Source organism: Salvelinus sp. IW2-2015, unplaced genomic scaffold (genome assembly GCF_002910315.2).
Source record: "Salvelinus sp. IW2-2015 unplaced genomic scaffold, ASM291031v2 Un_scaffold640, whole genome shotgun sequence".
Taxonomy (NCBI): domain Eukaryota; kingdom Metazoa; phylum Chordata; class Actinopteri; order Salmoniformes; family Salmonidae; genus Salvelinus; species Salvelinus sp. IW2-2015.
This window is the reverse complement of record NW_019942587.1, coordinates 682,487-704,231: the sequence shown is the minus strand read 5'-3', so window position 1 is coordinate 704,231 and position 21,745 is coordinate 682,487. Positions and strand designations below refer to the sequence as shown.

General features: G+C 42.6%; 1 protein-coding gene across 2 annotated transcripts in view; it reads right to left on the bottom strand.

Annotated features, from left to right (window-relative positions):
• Positions 1-4,928: 4,928 nt before the first annotated feature.
• The window catches only part of LOC112068654 (kinesin light chain 1), a 34,216-nt gene continuing 17,399 nt past the window's right edge, over positions 4,929-21,745 (bottom strand). Inside the window, exons 8-14 of one of the 2 annotated variants that reach the window (XM_024135851.2) lie at positions 17,160-17,333; positions 16,457-16,556; positions 14,291-14,340; positions 13,665-13,720; positions 13,441-13,549; positions 13,018-13,134; positions 4,929-7,234 (exon numbers count right to left, since the gene is read on the bottom strand). In XM_024135851.2, the coding sequence (XP_023991619.2) occupies positions 7,106-7,234; positions 13,018-13,134; positions 13,441-13,549; positions 13,665-13,720; positions 14,291-14,340; positions 16,457-16,556; positions 17,160-17,333 (735 nt within the window). In that variant the 3' untranslated portion in view covers positions 4,929-7,105. Of the gene's footprint in view, positions 7,235-8,123; positions 10,671-13,017; positions 13,135-13,440; positions 13,550-13,664; positions 13,721-14,290; positions 14,341-16,456; positions 16,557-17,159; positions 17,334-21,745 lie in introns of those variants that run through there. The other variant, XM_070438265.1, reaches the window with a different exon arrangement.

Sequence of the window (21,745 nt, the reverse complement as noted above, 5' to 3'; positions counted from 1 at the left end):
TGAAGGTAGTCTGTGTTTTGGGCTAAATTAATAGATGGGCTTATGGTAACGGTGCAGTAAATCTGTGAGCCTGCTCTGACAGCGGTGGCTTAAGCTATGAGGGCAGATAAGTGTTTCAGTTTCAGGAGTTTTTGTAGTTCGTTCCTCCTATTGGCAGCAGAAGAACTGGAAGGAGAGGTGGCCAAAGGAAGGAATGGCTTTTTGGGGGTGACCAGCAGCAGATATACCTGCTCGGAGTGCGTGCGTACAGTGGGTGCTTGCTACTGGTTGACCAGGCGAGCTAAGGGCGGACTTTACCGTAGCAGGGTTTGTTGATGACCTGGAGCCAGTGGGTTTGGCGTACCGATATGAACGAGGGTCCCAGTTGAACGAGAGGCGTACAGGTGCAGTGTGGGTAGTATATGGGGCTTTGGTGACAAAAACGGATGGCACTGGATGAGCTGGCATCCACATTTATTGAGTTAGGGTATTGGGAGGGCTATTTATGTTAGAATGACATCGCCGGATAGTCGGAGGATGCCGGTAAGATGGTAAGTTTTAACGAGGTAATGTTTGGCAGCATGAAGCTGAAGATGCTGTTGCGAATATGGAAGCAATTCTACGATCTAACTTTTGATTGGAGATCGTTTGTAATGTGAGTCTGGAAGATGAGTTTACAGTCCTAACCAGACAATCCTACGGTATTTGTAGTTTGTCGCACAACTATTCTAAGTAGAACCGTCCTAGTAGTAGTTGATGCTTGGACGCGGCGGGCAGGTGGCCAGGCGCGATGGTTTGACTGAATGCCCCTTTAGTTTTACTTTGTATTTAAAGAGCAGTTGGACGCCACGGAAGGAGAGTGTACTGCATTGAAGCTCGTCTGGAGGGTTGTTACAGTGTCCAAAGAAGGGCAGAAAGTATATCAGAATGGTGTCGTCTGCGGTAGAGTGTGGAAGTCAGAGCCACAGCAGCAGGCGACATCATTGACTGTAAGTCAGATGAAGAGGTACGGCCCATAGAATTTGAATACCCTGTGGAACCCCCATAGAGCCTGCAGAGGCCCGGACAACAGGCCCTCCGATTTGACACATCTGAACTCTATCAGAGAAGTAAGTTTGGTGAACCAGGCGAGGCATCATTTGAGAAACCAAGGCTATCTGAGTCGGCCGATGAGGATTGTGGTGATTGACAGAGTCGAAAGACCTTGGCCAGGTCAATGAATACGGCTGCACAGTATTGTTTTTCCTTATCGATGGTGGTTTACGATATTGTTTAGGACCATCCGACCGTGGTGAGGTGCAGCACCTGACGCTGCTGAAAACCAGATTTGCATAGCGGAGAAGGTGCCGAGTGGGATTCGAAATGGTTTGTAATCTGTTTGTTGACTTGTTTTCGAAGACTTAGAAAGGCCAGGGGTAGGATAGATATAGGTCTGTATGCAAGTTTTTGGGTCAAAGTGGTCCAAGAGTGTCCCCTTTGAAAGAGGGGGATGACCGCATATGGGAAAAGTTTAAAAAATATCACTGCTCAACAAAAAATAAAGGGTAAAACTTAAACAACACAAGTGTAAACTCCAAGTCCAATCACACTTCTATGAATATCAAACTGTCCACTTAGGAAGCTCACCACTGATTGACAATAAATTTCCACAGTGCTGTTGTGCAAAATGGAATAGAAAAAGGTGGGAAATGATAGGCGAATTAGCAAGACCCAAAAAAGGAGTGATTCTGCAGTGTGGTGACCAACAGACAACTTCTCAGGTTCCTATGCTTCCTGGCTGATGTTTGTCACTTTTGAATGCTGGCGGTGGCTCTTCCAATCTAGTGGTAGCATGAAGACGGAGATCTACAACCCCACAAAAGTGGCTCAGGTAGTGCAGCTCTCCAGGATGGCAATCATGCGAGCTGTGGCAGAAAACAGGTTTGCTGTGTCCTGGTCAGCGTAGTGTCCCAGAGCATGGCGGCGTACCAGGAGACCGGGCCAGTACATCAGGAAGACGTGGCGGGGCGTAGGAGGGCAACCAAGCACAGCAGCAGGACCGCTACCTCCCGCCTTTGTGCAAGGAGGTGCACTGCCCAGAGCCTGCAAAATGACCTCCAGCAAGGCCAAAAATGTGCATGGTGTCTGCTCAAACGGTCGAAACAAGACTCCATGAGGGTGGTATTGCAGGCGACGTCCACAGGTGCGGGGTTGTGCTTACAGCCCAGCACCGTTGCAGGACTGTTTGGCATTGCCAGAGAACACCAAGATTGGCTAAAATTCGCCACTGGCGCCCTGTGCTCTTCACAAGATGAAGCGAGGTTCACGACTGAGCACATGTGACAGAGTGACAGAGTCTGAGACGTTGTGGAGAATGTTTTCTGCTGCTGCAAGCATCTCCAGCAGACGGTTTTGGCGGTGGGTCAGTCATGGTGTGGGTGGCATTTCTTTTGTGGGGCCGCACAGCACTCCATGTGCTCGCCAGGAGGTAGCCTGACTGCCATAGGTACCGAGATGAGAATCCTCAGACCCCTTGTTGAGACCATATGCCTGACATATGTATATTTTGTGGCCTGCCTGGAGGTCATTTGCAGGGCTCTGGAGTGGCACCTCCTTGACAAAGGCGGAGGGTAGCGTCCTGCGCTGGTTTGTTGCCTCTACGGGCCTCTCTCCACGTCTTCCTGATGTACGGCCTGTTTCTCCTGGTAGCGCCTCATGGCTGCTGGACACTACCTGACAGAAACACAGCAAACCTTTTTGGCCACAGCTCGCATTGATGTGCCATCAACTGGATGAGACTGCACTTACTGAGCACTTGGTGTGGGTTGTAAGACTCCGTCTCATGCTACCACTAGAGTGAGAGCACCGCCGCATTCAAAAGTGACCAAACATTCAGCCGGAAAGCATAGGAACTGAGAAGTTGTCTGTGGTCAGACCACCTGCAGATCACTCCTTTTTTGGGGTGTCTTGCTAATGCCTATAATTTCACTTTTGTCTAATCCATTTGCACACAGCAAAACCTCTTCCCCTACTGTATTTATTTATTTTGCTCCTTTGCACCCCATTATTTCTACTTTGCACATTCTTCCACTGCAAATCTACCATTCCAGTGTTTTACTTGCTATATTGTATTTACTTCGCCACCATGGCCTTTTTTTGCCTTTACCCCCCTTATCTCATCTGCTCACATTGTATATAGACTTATTTTTCTACTGTYTTATTGACTGTATGTTTGTTTTACTCCATGTGTAACTCTGTTGTTGTATGTGTCGAACTGCTTTGRTTTATCTTGGACAGGTCGCAATTGTAAATGAGAACTTGTTCTCAACTTGCCTACCTGGTTAAATAAAGGTGTAATAAAAAAAATAAAGATATTTAAGTAATTTCACAATTTGTCTTAATAATCTTATGAACATAGCAACTTGGGTGCATCTTCTATCTGTGCTATAGTGGTTCAGAAGGCCATAAAATAAATGGATATTGGTAACAGTCCAGAATATCCATACCGGTCATCCCTAATTGAATGTCTAAAACCAGATAGAAAGTATTGTAGGCAGGTCCAAAATTATTGGCACCCTGATAAAAATCAGCAAAACATTTATATAATAATACAAATACTGAGCAATATATATTTTTGTTTTACAATTATAGTATTTTATACAATTGCTCAGAGAAAGAGAGATTTTGTTTAACAAGTAATAAATAAATACAAAATCGATAAAAGGGTCAAATATATTGGCACCCCTGTTTTTAATACTCCAGCACCCTCCCCTTGCAAAGATAACGACACAGCCTTTTTATGAGATTGGCGAACACAATGGGAGGGATCTTAGACCATTTCTCCATACAGAATCTGTCCAGAACCTTGATATCCTTTGTCTGCACTTATGGACTGCCCTCTTCAATTAAAATCACAGGCTTTCAATGGGGTCCGGGGACTCATATGGCTATTGCATAAAAATCTTTTTAAAAAATGGTCAATTAACAATTTCTTTGTGGATTTTGATGTGTGCTTGTGGTTATTGTCTTGCTAGAAGATCCACTTGCGGCCAAGTATCAGCCTCCTGGCAGAGGCAACCAGGTTTTTGGCTAAAATGTCCTGGTACTAAAGATCATGATGGAAATCAGATTGGGATACAGGCAGGTGGGAGAAACATTGGGATATATGAATGCYGGGATTGAACCCTGGTCTCAAGCGGGGAGATTTGTACATGTGACTTATGCTGGGAGTGTTACCACTCAACCATGGCTCTGACCTATAATGTCCATAATCTAAAATAAATAATTAGTAGGAAACCACTTCATCATCATAATGGCGTCAAATTTACTTTAGACATGGCTGTGTTGCCACATTAGCGAGCAACTATAGTCATAAAACCTAGCAATTCTAACAATAGCTTACAAAAATACAGCAGTTTTTATTCAATCTTTGACAGACAAAACCTTGACTTCAGAGTTACTTTAGATGTAGTATAATGTTGGCTAACTATTTGCTTACTTTAGAAATCGAATTGTATTTCCAGCCACTGTCAGTCAACCAATGCCAACTTTCAGTTGCTGATTGGTTGTTGGAAATAAAATATTTTCCATGACAACATTATGCAAAGAAGACGAACTAAGGGGCTTTATTTTKATGTGGCGCAAGTGTCCAACGTACGTTAGTTGACTATTTCAGCATGTAAAAACAGGCGATCTGGCACTAACCACCCCTGTGCCTAACCCAACCTGGTCTCTGAGCATCTCGTATTATTCATTATCTAAATTTACACACTGCAAAAACTGAGCTTGGATGAGGCTTCCACTATTATTTATTGTTCCTGCAGTGAGGGTTCAACCAATGATGTATACAAACACTGGATTACTGATGCTATGTCTTGGCCAATGAAAGGCTTTGAAGCCAACGTTGACCTTAAGGGCCCCAGGACCAGTGGAAGCAAAATAACCCCATAACATTAAAGCACCCCACCATATTTTACAGTAGGTATTTGTATTTATTATGGATCCCCATTAGCTGGTGCCAAGGCAGCAGCTACTCTTCCTGGGGTCGAGCAAAATTAAGGCAGTTCATACAATTTTAAACATAATACATTCACAGATTTCACAACACACTGTGTGGACTCAGGCCCCTACTCCACCATTACTACATATCTACAGTACTAAATCCATGTGTATAGTGCGCATGCTATCGTGTGTATGTATACATGTGTCTGTGCCTACGGTTTGTGTTGCTTCACAGTCCCCTCTGTTCCATAAGGTGTATTTTTATCTGTTTTTTAAATCAAATTTTACTGCTTACATCAGTTACTTGATGTGGAATAGAGTTCCATGTAGTCATGGCTCTATGTAGTACTGTGCGCCTCCCATTGTCTGTTCTGGACTTGGGGACTGTGAAGAGACCTCTGGTGGCATGTCTTGTGGGGTATGCGTTGGTGTCCGAGCTGTGCGCCAGTAGTTCAAAACAGACAGCTTGGTGCATTCAACATGTCAATACCTCTCATAAAAACAGATTGACATGCATATTATTAATATTAGCTCTCTGTGTACATCCAAGGGCCAGCCGTGCTGCCCTGTTCTGAGCCAATTGCAACTTTCCTAAGTCCTTTTCTGTTGCACTTGACCACACAATTTTACAGTAGTCCAGGGGCAACAAAACCAGGTCCTATAGGACCTGCCTGGTTGATAGTGCTGTTAAGGCAGAGCAGCGCCTTATTATTGATATACTTCTCCTCTAAGCTACTGTTATATCAATATGTTTTGACCATGACAGTTTACAATCCAGGGTTACGCKYAGCAGTTTAGTCACCTCAACTTGCTCAATTTCCACATTATTTATTACAAGACTTAGCTGAGGTTTAGGGTTTAGTCAATTATTTGTCCCAAATACAATGCTTTTACWAAATTATTCCTTGCCACCCACCTACTCTGAAACMAACTGCAATTCTTTGTTAAGTGTTAAAGCCAGTGGCATGTCATTAGTAAAGATTGAAAAAAAGTAAATTGGCCTAGACAGCTGCCCTGGGGAATTCCTGATTCTACCTGGATTATGTTGGAAAAACTTCCATTAAAGAACACCCTCTGTGTAATAACTCTTTATCCACAATATAGCAGGGGGTAWAAAGCCATAACACATAAGACTATGATCAATAATGTCAAAAGCCGCACTGAAGTCTAACAAAACAGCCCCCACAATCTTAWCAATTTCTCTAAGCCAATCATCAGTCATTTGTGTAAGTGCTGTGCTTGTTGAATGTTCTTCCCATATACGCATGCTGAAAGTTTGTAGTCAATTTGATTACTGTAAAATAGCATTGTATCTGGTCAAACAATTTTTTCCAAAAGTTTACTAAGGGTTGGTAACAGGCTGATTGGTCAGCTATTTCAGCCAGTAAAGGGGGGCTTTACTATTCTTGGGTAGCGGAATGACCTTTGCTTCCCTCCAAGCCTGGGAGCACACACGCATTCTAGTAGGCTTAGACTGAAGATATGGKAAATAGGAGTGGCAATATCATCCACTATTATCCTCAGTCATTTTCCATCCAAGTTGTCAGACCCCAGTGGCTTTTCATTGTTGTTAGACACCAATCATTTCCTCACCTCTTCCACACTCACTTTACAGAATGCAAAACTACAATGCTCGTCTTTCATAATTTGGTCAGATATACTTGGATGTGTAGTGTCAGCGTTTGTTGCGGACACCACATCCGTTTTTCGATGCCAAACTCACCACCGGTGTGTGTGGGGCCAAAGAGCTCTATTTCATGTCATCGGACCATAGCACCGGTTTCAATCCAAGTGCCAATGCTGTTTCGCAAACTCCAAGAACTGCTATTGTCAGATGGGTCTTGGGTCCTTCGAAAAGCAAGTGGCCACGCATCTTATGTGAGAGCACACAGGTCACATTCTACAGCCAAATCGTACTCGAACACTGTTATACTAGCAGCTGCCAGAGGCGCAACACTGGGGTCTGAAGTTATTATGTAATCTTCAAAGCATTTTATTCTCTGATCCTTGCCACTTTATTATGGGCATTTAGAGCCATTTGAATGAAGTAGTATTACATATTGTACCTTTAAGGCAGCAAAATGTTATAACTGTGCATGGGGTGTGAGGACTCAATAAGCACTGTGTGTTTGCGCATGTTTCTCTCTTACTGGGGGTTGCGTGGGTCGGGGGGACCGTTCCCCTGTAGTTTCTTCACCAGCATCTCGCTGCTTCGCCGTAAGACGTCCCGGAGCCTCCCCATCGATCCTGCTCTCCTCAGGCTCCCACTGCCATCCTGAAACAACACCAGGGTCAGACAATCCTGGAAACTCAGTCGCCCAATCCATTCCTGATAGACCCCGGGGGGTGTGCACATTATTTTCCAGTCCAGCCCAAACATACCAGATTGCTTTGACAAATTGTGTCCAAAAAGCATCAGCAATAAATCTCGGCTACCATCCTGAAACTTCCTTTACAATACCCACTTAGGTTTTTTTTGTGCTGGCCTCGAACAAAAGCCTGCAGACCTAAGGGCTCTCCAGGGGTGTATCAACAATCTAGTAAAGTGGCTTACTCATACTCACCTTGTCTCCTTTCCTTCATCTGCTATGATGGGTTAGGGTTAGTACTGAAAGACTAAAATCAATTCCACAAATTTGTATCCACCCTATGGTTTTATACTGTTCAGTATTTTTCAGACCAGTACAAATGAAGGCGGCAGACGAGAAGCTACCAAACCTAACCCTGCCCTCGCTAAGGCATAGTCAATGGCATTATTTCAAAATCAGTACTTCTCCAGTAGGGGGCAGGAGAGGAATTTACAGTGTGTCGAAGATAATACATTTCAAACAAAAATGTATGAATAGGATGAAGCTGTAGAAATGCTCTTRGCTTTGAGAAACTAGTCTTTCATGCCCTACCACAACTGAAGCAAACCTTCAGTACTTAGACACTAAGTGCACACTTCAGGTAGAAGGGGGTGAAATGTAATTGGATTAAATRTGCAGCCTGTGTACTACATTTTAGTACGGGAGTGAAGCTTTCATGCACCAGAGCTTCCGGGTTGTGAAACTAGGTCAATGGACTCCAGAGGGGAGAGATAAAGAGAGTGAGTGGGAGAGAGCATATTGGATGTGCGGTTCCCCCTCAGGTCAGTTTACACAAGCATCCAGCCAAAGAAAAGCCCAAATGAAAGTCTTTATTTTCAGTCAATGTCAAACAAAGTTAAGAGACGCATTCWTCACAATGCAACAAAGGGAGGGTGTACGTAGGCCTACACAATGCCAGGACAGGAGTATTAGTAATGGAGAGCATTCTACAGACAGACCAATGAAATAAAGTGTGACGTAGCTAAATTGCTCCACTACATAGGCCTACCAGCCGGACAGCCAGTGTGTTTCAGAATTGGCTAGCTCCACTATTACCGTTTATTATTATATATATATATTTTTTTTTAAATCGGTTAGCAACATCTTTACACCGAGATACCAAAATGCCAGTTACACGGAATTGTGTAAGTGTAATTACCTTTAACTACACATGAACTAACTTAAGTAATAGTCTCATAGTACATGTTTAGGTTTAGCACATGCACTTTAAAACATCATCTGTAGATGTACTAGTATATACCTGCACTGATTGTGATAGTTATTATATAATAGTTAAAGTGCTTATAGAGTAACTACATGGCATACAGGTAACTTCAATTTGATGGTGTTGGCTAATGCTGAAACGACTGGCTAGCTAGGTTAGTTACTAGTACTACACTTATTCAGCCTAAAATACATCATATGAAGAGAGTTTCCCTCATTCTAAACTAGTGACTGAAACATGGGAAATATAAAATAAAAACATGGGAAAGTTAGTGGACAACAAGGAGTACATTTCAAGCTACAGCGCTGTTTGAAAAATCTTTACATTCAGGTAACATAACTGTTCAACGATGCCTCACAATGATCACGCCTAACTTAAATCCCCAATCTAAAGCCGATCTTTAAGCTGCTGTAAGCACAGCAATGTTGTCATCAGGAGCGTTCATAAAATCTGATGTCAATTTATAACATATATCTTATGAGCAGCCGGCTAGGTCACATGTCACCGTGTTCAAGGTAACTAGGTTGTTGGCTGACAAGATAGCTCACCTTGGTCGTTTCATGTGCGCCATGGCTGTTCATAGGTGTTATAAACTAACATAAGCTGTTACGACTGCCTTGCGTCATAGCAGGGTAAAGTAGGCTTTTAAAACGAGACGATAACAACAAGAGGACCATTAGGCTAAAACCAAATAAGTGACCTCACGAAATGCCACTCAGAAGCTTACAAACTACAAAGTCAAATACAACAACTTTGTGCAGCAGTGTACATTAATGTGTGCGTTTCCGTGTCTCTGGTGTTTGTGTCCCTTTTCAATGGCTACTTGAAAATATGAAACAAGTTCTCTAGCTTAATTAGAGCATAATTAGAGAAAACATATTTTTCCCAAGCTATGGCCTTGGAGAAAGCAATTTGCACAATGCCATTCAATTCAAAGACACTGATTCTACAGTTAGTAAGCTGTTCCTCTTTAAAACGTCAATACCATAGTCAGGAACCGGCACCATCATTACTAAACATATGGCTATATAATAATAATAATAAAGCAATTGCTTAGAGGTAAAATGCAAAGATAAATACTATCCTATATAAGAAAATATTTAAAAGTAAACAAAATAAAAACAGGAGACAGATACACTAATCTCAATAAAACATAAGTAATCGGTGTGTAAACTCAAAAAGGTGCTTTTAAGTGGCGACGTGACTTGGAATCATAATAGCGTCACTATATATTTTTTTATTGTCTTACATTTGCTRCTATATAACATAACAGTACGCATAAATATTTTACAAGGGTCATGGTCACACTTAAAACAAGTTGCAAGTTAACAAAATTTGTGAACATAAAAAAAAGGCACCAAGGTAGATCAATCCTGGTCAAATGTCAGGACAAAAAGCGGGCAGCAGCGAAACAAAAACCACTACTCTAGCTGGTTGCTCGTCAGTGGCCAATAAGGTCATAGCGATAACAAAACGAGATAACAATTCTGACTGGTCTCATTTGGTAGTGGACCAATAATTGATGCCGTTATTACTGCGCGACTGTGCTTAGTGGAAATATGAAGATCAATTGAAAAACAATCATATTTGCATACAAGAAGAACAGAAAATCAAACCACAGCTTTCTTTGATAGTTAAGTTTCCAGTGTTCAATTGGACTCTGGTGCCACTGTCCACCGTCTCTTATTGGTTAGAATATCATACATACTAGACAAGTGATGACACGGCAAGAGGAAGGGAGAGACGGGGGATAGAGGAAGAGAAAAAGGCTGGAAGATGTGACGCAGAATGATGAGAGGAATGAGTGGGCATGAACGAGAGCACAAGACGGCTAGAGAGAGGGATAAAGACAACGCAAGAGGAAGAGGGCAAGAGATCAGGGGAAGAGGGGCAGAGTGWGGACAATGCAAGAAGATAGAGAGAACATGCGTGGGAGTGAGAGACCCCGAAAGGATGGGAGGTAAAAGGGATGATCAGTTTTGGGATAGAATTGGGAGTGGGGATGAAGGAGGAGTCCTCCATGAAAGATTAGAAGAGGCTTCACACAGAGGAAATGACAAGAGACATCCATTTTGATTCGATTGGCTTGATTGGTTGAGGAGAGTGAGGCGGAGGAAGGTCATCCTGCTGATTTAGGCCTAATGGAGGACAGAAAGAGAGAAGAGAACAAGAAAAGTGGAGAGCGAAAGACAGACAAGAGAAAGTGAGGAGAGAGAGAACCAGAACGGGGAGAAAGAGACATACAGCAGAAAAGAGAAAGATGAGACAAAAACACAGGTAGAAAAACACAAGGTTAACACACCCTTCAAGAGAGGAATACAGCAAGATTAAAAGATCAAAGCTTAGAACATTATTTTATGACCAATATTAATCAATCTGTATAAATGACTGCACATTCGCATTTTGTCATAAAGAATTAAAATGTAGAAGACAATCATTTGTGGCCCTACACTGTGACAATTATATCACATTTGAAAAGGTTTAGAGAAGAAAGCTTTTGTAGTATTCGCTACGCTGCACMGAACGCAGTCAGCTAATGACATCAGTGTGAACCGCAGTGGGACTCTAGGGGCACCTTAGGAGTCTACTCACCCTGCAATGCAGCGTGCTCCTAACCATCTACAGTTAGGGACCAGGGCTGTGGAGAATCTGCTTTAAAACCATTATACACTCAGTACACCAAACATTAGGAACACCTTCCTAATATTAAACAGGCTCAATTCGTCTAGGCATGGACTCTACAAGGTGTCGAAAGCGTTCCGCAGGGGTGCTGGCTCACTTCGACTCTAATGCTTCCCACAAGCTTGTCAAGTTGGCTGGATGTCCTTTGGGTGGTGGACCGTTCTTGATACACACGGGAAACTGTTGAAAGCGAGAAGAACTGCAACGCTGCTGGGTTTGACAAACCGATGCGCCTGGCACCTACTACCATACCCCGTTCAAAGGCACTTACATTTGTTTGTCTTGCCCATTCACCCTCAATGACACAATCCATGTCTCAATTGTCTCAAGGCTTAAAAACCCCTCAACCGGTCACCTCCCCTTCAACTACACTGCCTGAAGTGGATTTAACAAGTCGCATCAATAAGGGATCATAGCTTTCACCTGGCCAGTCTCATGTATACCTAGTATATATTAAACCCAGTAGAATATATAAAGATATTATTAATAACTTAATACCTTCTAATCACATGTCTTCTGGATTGACAAGTTGCTGGCAAAGAACCAAATCTGTGTTAGAAATACACTACACGAGCAAAAGTATTTAGACACCTGCTCGTCGAACATCTCATTCAAAAACCATGGGCACTTATATTGAGTTGGTCCCCGCTTTGCTGCTATAACAGCCTCCACTAGATGTTGGAACATTGCTGCAGGGACTTGCCTCCATTCAGCCACAAGAGCATTAGCGAGGTTGGGCATTAATGTTGGGCGATTAGGCCCACAGTCAGCGTTCCAATTCATCCCGAAGGCGTTTGATAGGGTTGAGGTTAGGGCTCTGTGCAGGCCAGTCAAGTTCTTCCACGCCGATATCAACAAACCATTTCTGTATGGACTTCGCTTTGTGCACGGGGGCATTGTCATGCTGAAACAGGAAAGGGCCTTCCCCAAACTGTTGCTACAAAGTTGGAAGCACAGAACCGTCTAAAATGTCATTGTATTCTGTAGCGTTAGGATTTCCCTTCACTGGAAGGGTCCTAGCCCGAACCATGAAAAGCAGCCCCAGACCATTATTCCTCCTCCACCAAACTTTACAGTTGGCTCTATGCATTGGGGCAGGCAGAGTTCTCCTAGCATCCGCCAAACCAAGGTTAATTCGTCAAACTGCCAGATGATGAAGTGTGATTTATGACTCCAGAGAACACGTTTCCACTGCTGGAGAGTCCAATGGTGGCGCCCTTTACACCACTCCAGCCGACGCATGATGAGCTGAGGCTTGTGTGCGGCTGCTCGGCCACGGAAACCCATTTCATGAAGCTCCCAACGAACAGTTCTGCGCTGACGTTGTTTCCAGAGGCAGTTTGGAACTCGTTAGTGAGTGATGCAACCGAGGACAGACGATTTTTTACGCACTTCAGCGGTCCTGTTCCGTGAGCTTGTGTGGCCTACCACTTCGCCGCTGAGCCGTTGCTGCTCCTAGATGTTTCCACTTCACAGTAACAGCATACAGTTGAGCGGGGCAGCTCTAGCTGGGCAGAAATGTGATAAGTGACTTGTTGGAAAGGTGGCATCCTATGACGGTGCCACGTTGAAAGTCAGGGAGCTCTTCAGTAAGGCCATTCTACTGCCAATGTTTTTCTATGTAGATTGCATTGCTGATTTTAAACAGCAATGGGTGAGGCTGAAATAGCTGAATACAATAATTTGAAGGGGTGTACACATACTTTTGTATATATAGTCTATATTTCACACTACATTTGCACTCTATGCCTTCCTAAATAATATATTAAGTCTTAGGTGTGCGTGTCTGTGCAGTGCACTCACCCCGTTCCAGTCCACGCTGCCGTCCTCCCCCGCTTCGGAGGCGCTCTCATATTTTACGCTGCTCAGACTCTCCCTGCTCCTCCTCCTGTCTCCGTCTCTCTGCAGCTCCACCACACCCTGAACAAAACACACAAAACCGTTCAATTTTGCAATATCATTTCACCTTTTGATCTAACATTATTATTATTGAAAGTAATTGGCGCAACTGATTGGTAAAAATCAGTAAACCATGCAGTCACAAACACACAATCAAGCAAAATAGTCCATGAATATACAGATGTAAAACACTAATAACAAATAGATCTTAAAGTCTCTGTGGATGTCTACCTTCAGTTCAAGCATTTCCATAACTGAATATACACAAGTTTGGATTTAAGCTTGAACGTGTGTGTGTGTTTTTATAAATGTGAGAGAGAAGCTGACCTGTTTTCGGGACCTCAAGGCACACTCCTCCAGGGTCTCAGCGGCCTCTATCTTGCCTTGCCGGCGGTACAGAGCTCCCAGGTTACGCAGGGTGGTGTTGACAGTGGGGCTGATGGACACACACACCAAGGTCACGTCAAAAATCACTGCAGTGACTAGAGATGCTAATCAGTGCCATTCCTTTGCATCGGTAGTTCTAACAAGTCTTTAAGTGGACTTCTTACCTGTTCACCTTGCAATTTTTATACCAGCCGCCATAATCTCCATAGCCGTCTTTGCTCTGGTGATACAAGGATAGAGAAGGAGGGGGAGAGAGGAGCACAAAAATACATGTCACAAAAAGGGAAACCCCTCACATTTTCCAAAATGTCCTTTCCGATTGACTCAGATATTTGACATCAAACACAGCGGGGACAACATCCTGCTTAGAGAAAACAGATTTGAAATCTGTCCAGACCACCACTACTGACTGTTAGCAATGTGCACCTTCGGTAAGAGCTTTTGGTTGCTGCGGATTTCAGTTAGCAGGATGTTGCTGCCTCGATGTGTATGGTGTCATATCGCTGAGTCTACAAAAGATAAGCATTTTTCCCCCTCATTTTTGACATTTTGCAGATGCTCTTATCCAAAGCAACTTACAACAGTGAGCGCATACATTTGAAATGTTTCTTACTGGTCCCRCATGGGAATCAAACTCACAACCCTGGTGTTTCAAGCGCCATGCTCTACCAACTGAGGAACACGGGACCAGACAGTTTTGACAAGTAAACAAAATAGGCACCTCTTATAAAAATGGGCACCCCTGCCACATGCCTGTGCTCTCGCTCACACACACTTTACGTAGACTCACCTTGCACTCCTCCCGCTCCTCGGCATGCATCCAGATGGGCTTGTTCTCAGCTGCAGAGACAGAGGAGAAGGAGAAAGGTGTGCTGTATGCTGGCAAAAACATCCTCAACAAGTAACAGACAGGCATTTTAACAAAACGGTAGGATACAGACGTAGACACCTGCACCTTGCCGACATGTAGGCAACATTAGTTAAACGTGGTTCCTTTCTTTTGAGAGACAAGATCCTATCGCAACCTCTCAATCTCAGTAATGGTTTGAGATTGTTTAAACGCTGTTTCAACCTGAGACTAGAGTTCTAATAATCCCTCAAATTCATCCCCACCCCCTCACATAATCAATTGAGACCTATTTGTTAATTAACCGTGTATTATATATTGGCATAGTAAGAAACTCAAGAGAGAGACAAGGTCACAATTATGTCTCAAATTTATTGAGAGTATGGAAAAGGAAATGGGAAAAAGTCAACCCATCATTTCACATGTTAAATCTTGAGAACTTTGATTAAAGGCATTTCATTTAATTATGGATCAAAAATAAATGAAGCATATTTAATGGCATAAAAAAATATTATAAATCATTCAAAATAAAATCTAAAGAATATTGTCAACGTCAAAAACATTCAATACAAAATCAACATAACATGTGACTGAAAGACAACGGAAGCACAGTAAAGAAAAATACATGAGAAATTAAAAGGATGTAGTAGCTTACTTGAAATATCTTGACATGTTAAGCCTGAATAACACTAATCATAATGAAGAAAACATGCCTATCAAAAAAAAATTGTTTGACAGTGTACAATAACCAACCTTTTCTTTACAGCGACATCATAAGTATTATGCTAGTAGTTACAAGAAAAGGTTGGCTGTAGTAAGTGGTCATGTATGTGATTCTATAACAGTGTTACGAAGGCATTGTGTCAAGACTACTTCAAGAAGGGATTTCCAAAGAAAGTTGGTGAAGAAACGTCATGACAGATGAACCCAAAAATACAATGAAACAAAATGTGTCACCATCACAAAAATCATGAAAAATATATAAAAGTATGGAATTTTACACAAGACAAAAACAAGCAACACAAAACGAACAAAGTCTAGACACAAAAACCGAGACTTACATATCTTTGTTCACATTCTTTATATCGCAACTGGTAATAAATAATTAAAATGGTGGGCAATATAATAAGCACCACCTATGTAAACCAAGTTGGATTTTGTTCTTGTTTCAGAAATGTGCATATTTCACTCTGGGGGGAAAAAACCCATCAATGTTCCACTCACCTTCATTGTTGTGTTGTGTATCATGTGACTATCCTACAACGTGACATGGCATTTAGAGTGAAAGGTCAAGAAAACCTTATGGCACTTTGATCATCCATAACACCTCAAATGAAAAAGATCATTCATTGCGCATCAGAAACAGCAAATGCTAGAAAATAGGAAACATTTTCACGTTCCCAATACACTCAATATGGGAAGAAGTTTTTTCCCAAATACTTCTTTCAACTTAGGACTTTAACAAAACAGAATCTGTTAGTTAGCCAGCTAGCCCTTCAAATATTCTAAATCTTTACATCTAAAAATATATATGTAAAAAAATTAAAATCTACAAAACAATCCTTTCATTTTCTCTATACTCCTAGTAACCAGTTGCTTTCTTTATGATCTAGAAAGTAAAACATTATTTTGAATTATTTACTGAACAGCTCTTAAAATCGGTCTGCTCTAGCCTGCACTATTCTGTAAGTGGTTGAAGTCAAATGTCAACTATGTTCTCATTAGCAATGAACCCTTACACTTCAAGTCGACTTGTCAACTACGTTGTCATTAACTGGGGCGTCATAACCCGCCCTAACAATTGATGGCAAAACTTGACAAACCAGTTAGCTAGTTTGCCAGTACAAAATGCTACGTGTGAAATAACGTGTTCTACGATGTCAGATCCACAGACTTACTGCATGTCTGTGGTCAGTACAGTCCAGCGCTCTATTGTTCATTCGAGAAACGTAAAACTTCGAATTCATGTGAAAGAAACCCTAGAACGTACTGTATCTTTGAGTAGATGAAGAACAGATTGAAAAAAAGGTTTGCAAATAAGGAGGCAAAGTGACTACTACCCCCAAGTGTTTGTTGTGGCCCTTTCGAGTTTCGGACTAGTTTGCTCACCATCCACGGATCCAAATTCCTTCTCGTGAGCTTGGGTGAGAATCTCTTTGTAAAGGACTTCCGCCTCCTTGTACTTCCCCTGCTTCAAGTAACACGAAGCCTGGGAGACGAGAGAAAAGGATCAGACAGTTCAGACATTTCACCTTTGAACTAAAAGTATGCACAATGCAAATCACCGAACCAGGTTCTATCTACACAAAGCAACAACCGTCACAGTTAATGAGATTTAAAAAGGAAACAAAGTTCATTCCCTGCGCCATCTTGTTTAGTCATCCACCAATATAAATAAGGACATAACAGGATCAAAGAGCTACGGCAAGGCTGAGCAACTTTGGTTCTCATAGGACAGGGTTGTCAAACTCATTCCYCGGAAGGCCTAGTGTCTTTCTAAAACATTTTTATGAAGCCCTAGACAAGTAGGTGTGGGGAGTTAGTTCATCAATCAAGTGCAAGGGAGGAGCGAAATCCCCCCAGACACATGGCCCCTCTGTGGAATGAGTTTGACACCGGTGTCGCAGGGCCTTAGTGTCCGCAGGTTTTTGTTCTTCATTTGAAACCGCCGTCTGATTTAGATCTGGGAAACCAGGTGTCGGCACTTCTGTGCAATTAGTGTTAGATGAAAGAGAAAACCAGCAGACACAGAGTTGTTCACCCATGAGCAGCAGTAGTCAAGAACGGCAGTCAAGACAGGCAGCCCCCTCACCAGGTTGTTCTTGGTCTTGGCCACGTTGGGGTCGTCAGGGCCCAGCTTGCGCTCGTAGATCTCCAGGGCACGGCAGTAGTAGTACTCCACCTCTTCGTACTTGCCCTGATTCTGGCACAGCAGGGCCAGGTTGTTCAGCTGCTTGGCCACATCAGGATGGTCCTTGCCCAGCACCTATATGGGAGGCAAGAGGACAGAGTTGAGGTGCAGCCAAATAATCATTGGAACACTTCTAAAGATGGCAACGCAACTCATTTTTTAAGATGTACTGTATAAAGTCTCAGTCAAAAGCGGACACCTACTTATTCCAGGGTTTTTCTTTATTTTTACTATTTTCTACATTGCCGAATAATAGTGAAGACATCAAAACTATGAAATAACATATGGAACTACGTAGTAACCCAAAAAGTGTTAAATCAAAATATATAGTTGAGATTGTTCAAAGTAGCCACCCTTTGCCTTGATGACAGCTTTGCACACTCTTGGCATTCTCTCAACCAGCTTCATGAGGTTGTCACCTGGAATGCATTTCAATTAACAGGTGTGCCTTGTTAATTTGTGGAATTTCTTTCCTTCTTAATGCGTTTGAGCCAATCCGTTGTGTTGTGACAAGGTAGGGGTGGTACACAGAAGTTAGCCCTAAGTCCATATTATGGCAAGAACAGCTCAAATAAGCAAAGAGAAACAGTCCATCATTACTTTAATACATGTAGGTCTGTCAATGCYGAAAATGTCAAGAACTTTGAAAGTTTCTTCAAGCGCAATCGCAAAAACCATCCAACGCTATGATGAAACTGGCTCTCATGAGGACTGCCATAGGAAAGGAAGACCCAGAGTTACCTCTGCTGCAGAGGATAAGTACATTAGTTAATTGTACCTCAGATTGCAGCCCAAATAAATGCTTCACAGATTTCAAGTAAGACACATCAACGGTGTAAAATATATATATATTTTTCACCTTTATTTAACCAGGTAGGCAACTGCGACCTAGCCAAGATAACGCACAACAGTGCGACAAAAAAACAACAGAGTTACACATGGGATAAACACAAGTAGAGTCAATAACACAATAGAAAAATCTATATACAGTGTGTGCAAATGGAGTAAGGAGGTACAGCAATAAATAGGCCATAGTAGGCCATAGTAGTAATTACAATTTAGCAAATTAACACTGGAGTGATAGATGTGCAGATGATGTGCAAGAACAAAAAAATTTAACAAAAACAATATGGGGATGAGTTAGGTAGTTGGATGGGCTATTTACAGATGGGCTGTGTACAGCTGCAGCGGTAGGTAAGCTGCTCAGATAGCTGATGCTTAAAGTTAGTGAGGGAAATAGAAGTCTCCAACTTCAGTCATTTTTTGCAATTCGTTCCATTCTTTGGCAGCAGAGAACTGGAAGGAAAGGCAGCCAAAGAGGTGTTGGCTTTGGGGATGACCATTGAGTTATACCTGCTGGAGCGCATGCTACGGGTGGGTGTTGCTAAGGTGACCAGTGAGTTTAGATAAGGCGGAGCTTTACCTAGCAAAGACTTATAGATGACCTGGAGCCAGTGGGTTTGGCGACGAATATGTAACGAGGGTCAGCCAACGAGAGCATACAGGTCGAAGTGGTGGGTGGTATATGGGGCTTTGGTGACAAAACAGATGGCACCGTGATAGACTTCATCCAGTTTGCTGAGTAGAGTGTTGGAGGCTATTTTGTAAATGACATCGCCGAAGTCAAGGATCGGTAGGCTAGTCAGTTTTACGAGGGTATGTTTAGCAGCGTGAGTGAAGGAGGCTTTGTTGCGAAATAGGAAGCCGATTCTAGATTTAACTTTGGATTGGAGATGCTTAACTTCTTTGGGGTAGGCGGCAGTATTTTCATGTCCGGATGAAAAGCATGCCCAGAGTAAACGGCCTGCTACAAAGCCATAAAAGCTAGAATATGCATATTATTAGTAGATTTTGGGATAGAAAACACTCTGAAGTTTCTAATACTGTTTAATGATGTCTGTGAGTATAACAGAACTCATATGGCAGGCAAAAAACTGAGAAGAAATCCAACCAGGAAGTGGGAAATCTGAGGTTGTCGATTTTCAACTCAGCTCCCTATTGAAGATACAGTGGAATTGGTAATGTTGCACTTCCTAAGGCTTCCCACTAGATGTCAACAGTCTTTAGAACCTTGTCTGATGCGTCTTCTGTATAGTGGGGCCGAAGAGAGGGGAATGAGTAAGGTCTGCCATGAGCTGACCGTGCTCTGACCATGAGAGGGAGCTCTGTTCCATTGCACTTCTGAAGACAATGAATTCTCCAGTTGGAACATTATTGAAGATTAATGTTAAAAACATCCTAAAGATTGATTCAATACATCGTTTGACATGTTTCTACTGACTGTTATGGAACTTGACATTTCGTCTGCTTTTAGTGAACGCGCTTCGTGACTTTGGATTTGTTAAACCAAACGCGCTAACAAAAGTAGCTATTTGGACATAAATGATGGACATTACCGAACAAAACAAACATTTCTTGTGGAAGTGGGAGTCCTGGGAGTGCATTCCGACGAAGATCAAAGGTAAGTGAAGATTTATAATGCTATTTATGACTGTTGTTGACTGCATAATATGGCGGATATATTTGTGTCTTGATTGAGCTCTGAGCACCGACTCAGATTATTGCATGGTTTGCTTTTTCCGTAAAGCTTTTTTGAAATCTGACACAGCGGTTGCATTAAGGAGAAGTACATCTAAAATTCCATGCATAACAGTTGTATCTTTTAGCAATGTTTATTATGAGTATTTCTGTAAATTGATGTGGTTCTCTGCAAAATCAAAAGATGTTTTGGAAATTCTGAACGTAAAATGCCAATGTAAACTGAGATTTTTGGATATAAATATGAACTTTACCGAACAAAACATACTGTATTGTGTAACATGAAGTCCTATGAGTGTCATCTGATGAAGATCATCAAAGGTTAGTGATTCATTTTATCTATATTTCTGCTTTTTTGTGAATCCTCTCTTTGGCTGGAAAAATGGCTGTGTTTTTCTGTGACTAGGTGCTGACCTAACATAATCGCATGGTATGCTTTTGTCGTAAAGCCTTTTTGAAATCGGACACTGTGGTGGATTAACAACAAGTTTCTTAAAATGGTATATATACTTGTATGTTTGAGGAATTTTAATTATGAGATTTCTGTTGTTTGAATTTGGTGCCCTGCACTTCCACTGGCTGTTGTCATACCAATCCCGTTAACGGGATCTCAGCCGTAAGAAGATAAGTGTCCAAAGAAGAGCCAGAAGTATACAGAATTGTGTAATCTGCGTAGAGGTGGATCAACGAATCACCCGCAGCAAAAGCGACATCATTGATATATACAGAGAAGAGAGTCGGACCGAGAATTGAACCCTGTGGCATCCCATAGACTGCAAGAGGTCCGGACAACAGGCCTCCGATTTGACACACGGACTCTGAGAAGTACTTGGTGGACCAGGCAAGGCAGTCATTAGGATAAACCAAGGCTGTTGAGTCTGCCGATAAGAATGTGGTGATTGACAGAGTTGAAAGCCTTGGCCAGGACGATGAATACGACTGCATAGTGCGGTCTTTTATCGATGGCGGAATGCACAGCGGAGAAGGTACGATGGGATTCGAAATGGTCAGTGATCTGTTTGTTGACTTGGCTTTCGAAGACTTTAGAAAGGCAGGGCAGGATGGATATAGGTCTGTAACAGTTTGGGTCTAGAGTGTCTCCCCTTTGAAGAGGGGGATGACCGCGCAGCTCCCCAATCTTCAGGAATCTCGGACAATACGAAAGAGAGGTTTAACAGACAAGTAATAGCGGTAACAACGGCTGTGGATAATTTTAGAAAGAGAGGGTCCAGATTGTCTAGCCCAGCTGATTTGTACGGGTCCAGGTTTTGCAGCTCTTTCAGAACATCTGCTATCTGGATTTGGGTGAAGGAGAAGCTGGGGAGGCTTGGGCAAGTAGCTGCGGAGCTGTAAGCCGGGGTTGGTGTAGCCAGGAGGGAAGCATAGCCAGCCGTAGAGAAATGCTTATTGAAATTCGATTATCGTGGATTTATTGGTGGTGAGAGTTTCCGAGCCTCAGTGCAGTGGGCAGCTGGGAGGAGGTGCTCTTATTCTCCATGGACTTTACAGTGTCCCAGAATTTTTGAGTTAGAGCTACAGGATGCACATTTGTTTGAAACAGCTAGCCTTTGCTTTCCTAACTGACTGTGTGTATTGGTTCCTGACTTCCCTGAAAAGTTACATATCGCAGGGACTATTCGATGCTAGTGCAGTACACCACAGGATGTTTTTGTGCTGGTTGAGGGCAGTCAGGTCTGGAGTGAACCAAGGCTATATCTGTTCTTAGTTCTACATTTTTTGAAAGGGGCATGCTTATTTAAGATGGTGAGGAAATTACTTTTATWGAACAACCAGGCATCTTCTACTGACAGGATGAGGTCAATATCCTTCCAGGATACCCAGGCCAGGTTGATTAGAAAGGCCTGCTCACAGAAGTGTTTTAGGGAGCGTTTGACAGTGATGAGGGGTGGTCGTTTGACCGCGGACCCATAACGGATGGAGGATGAGGC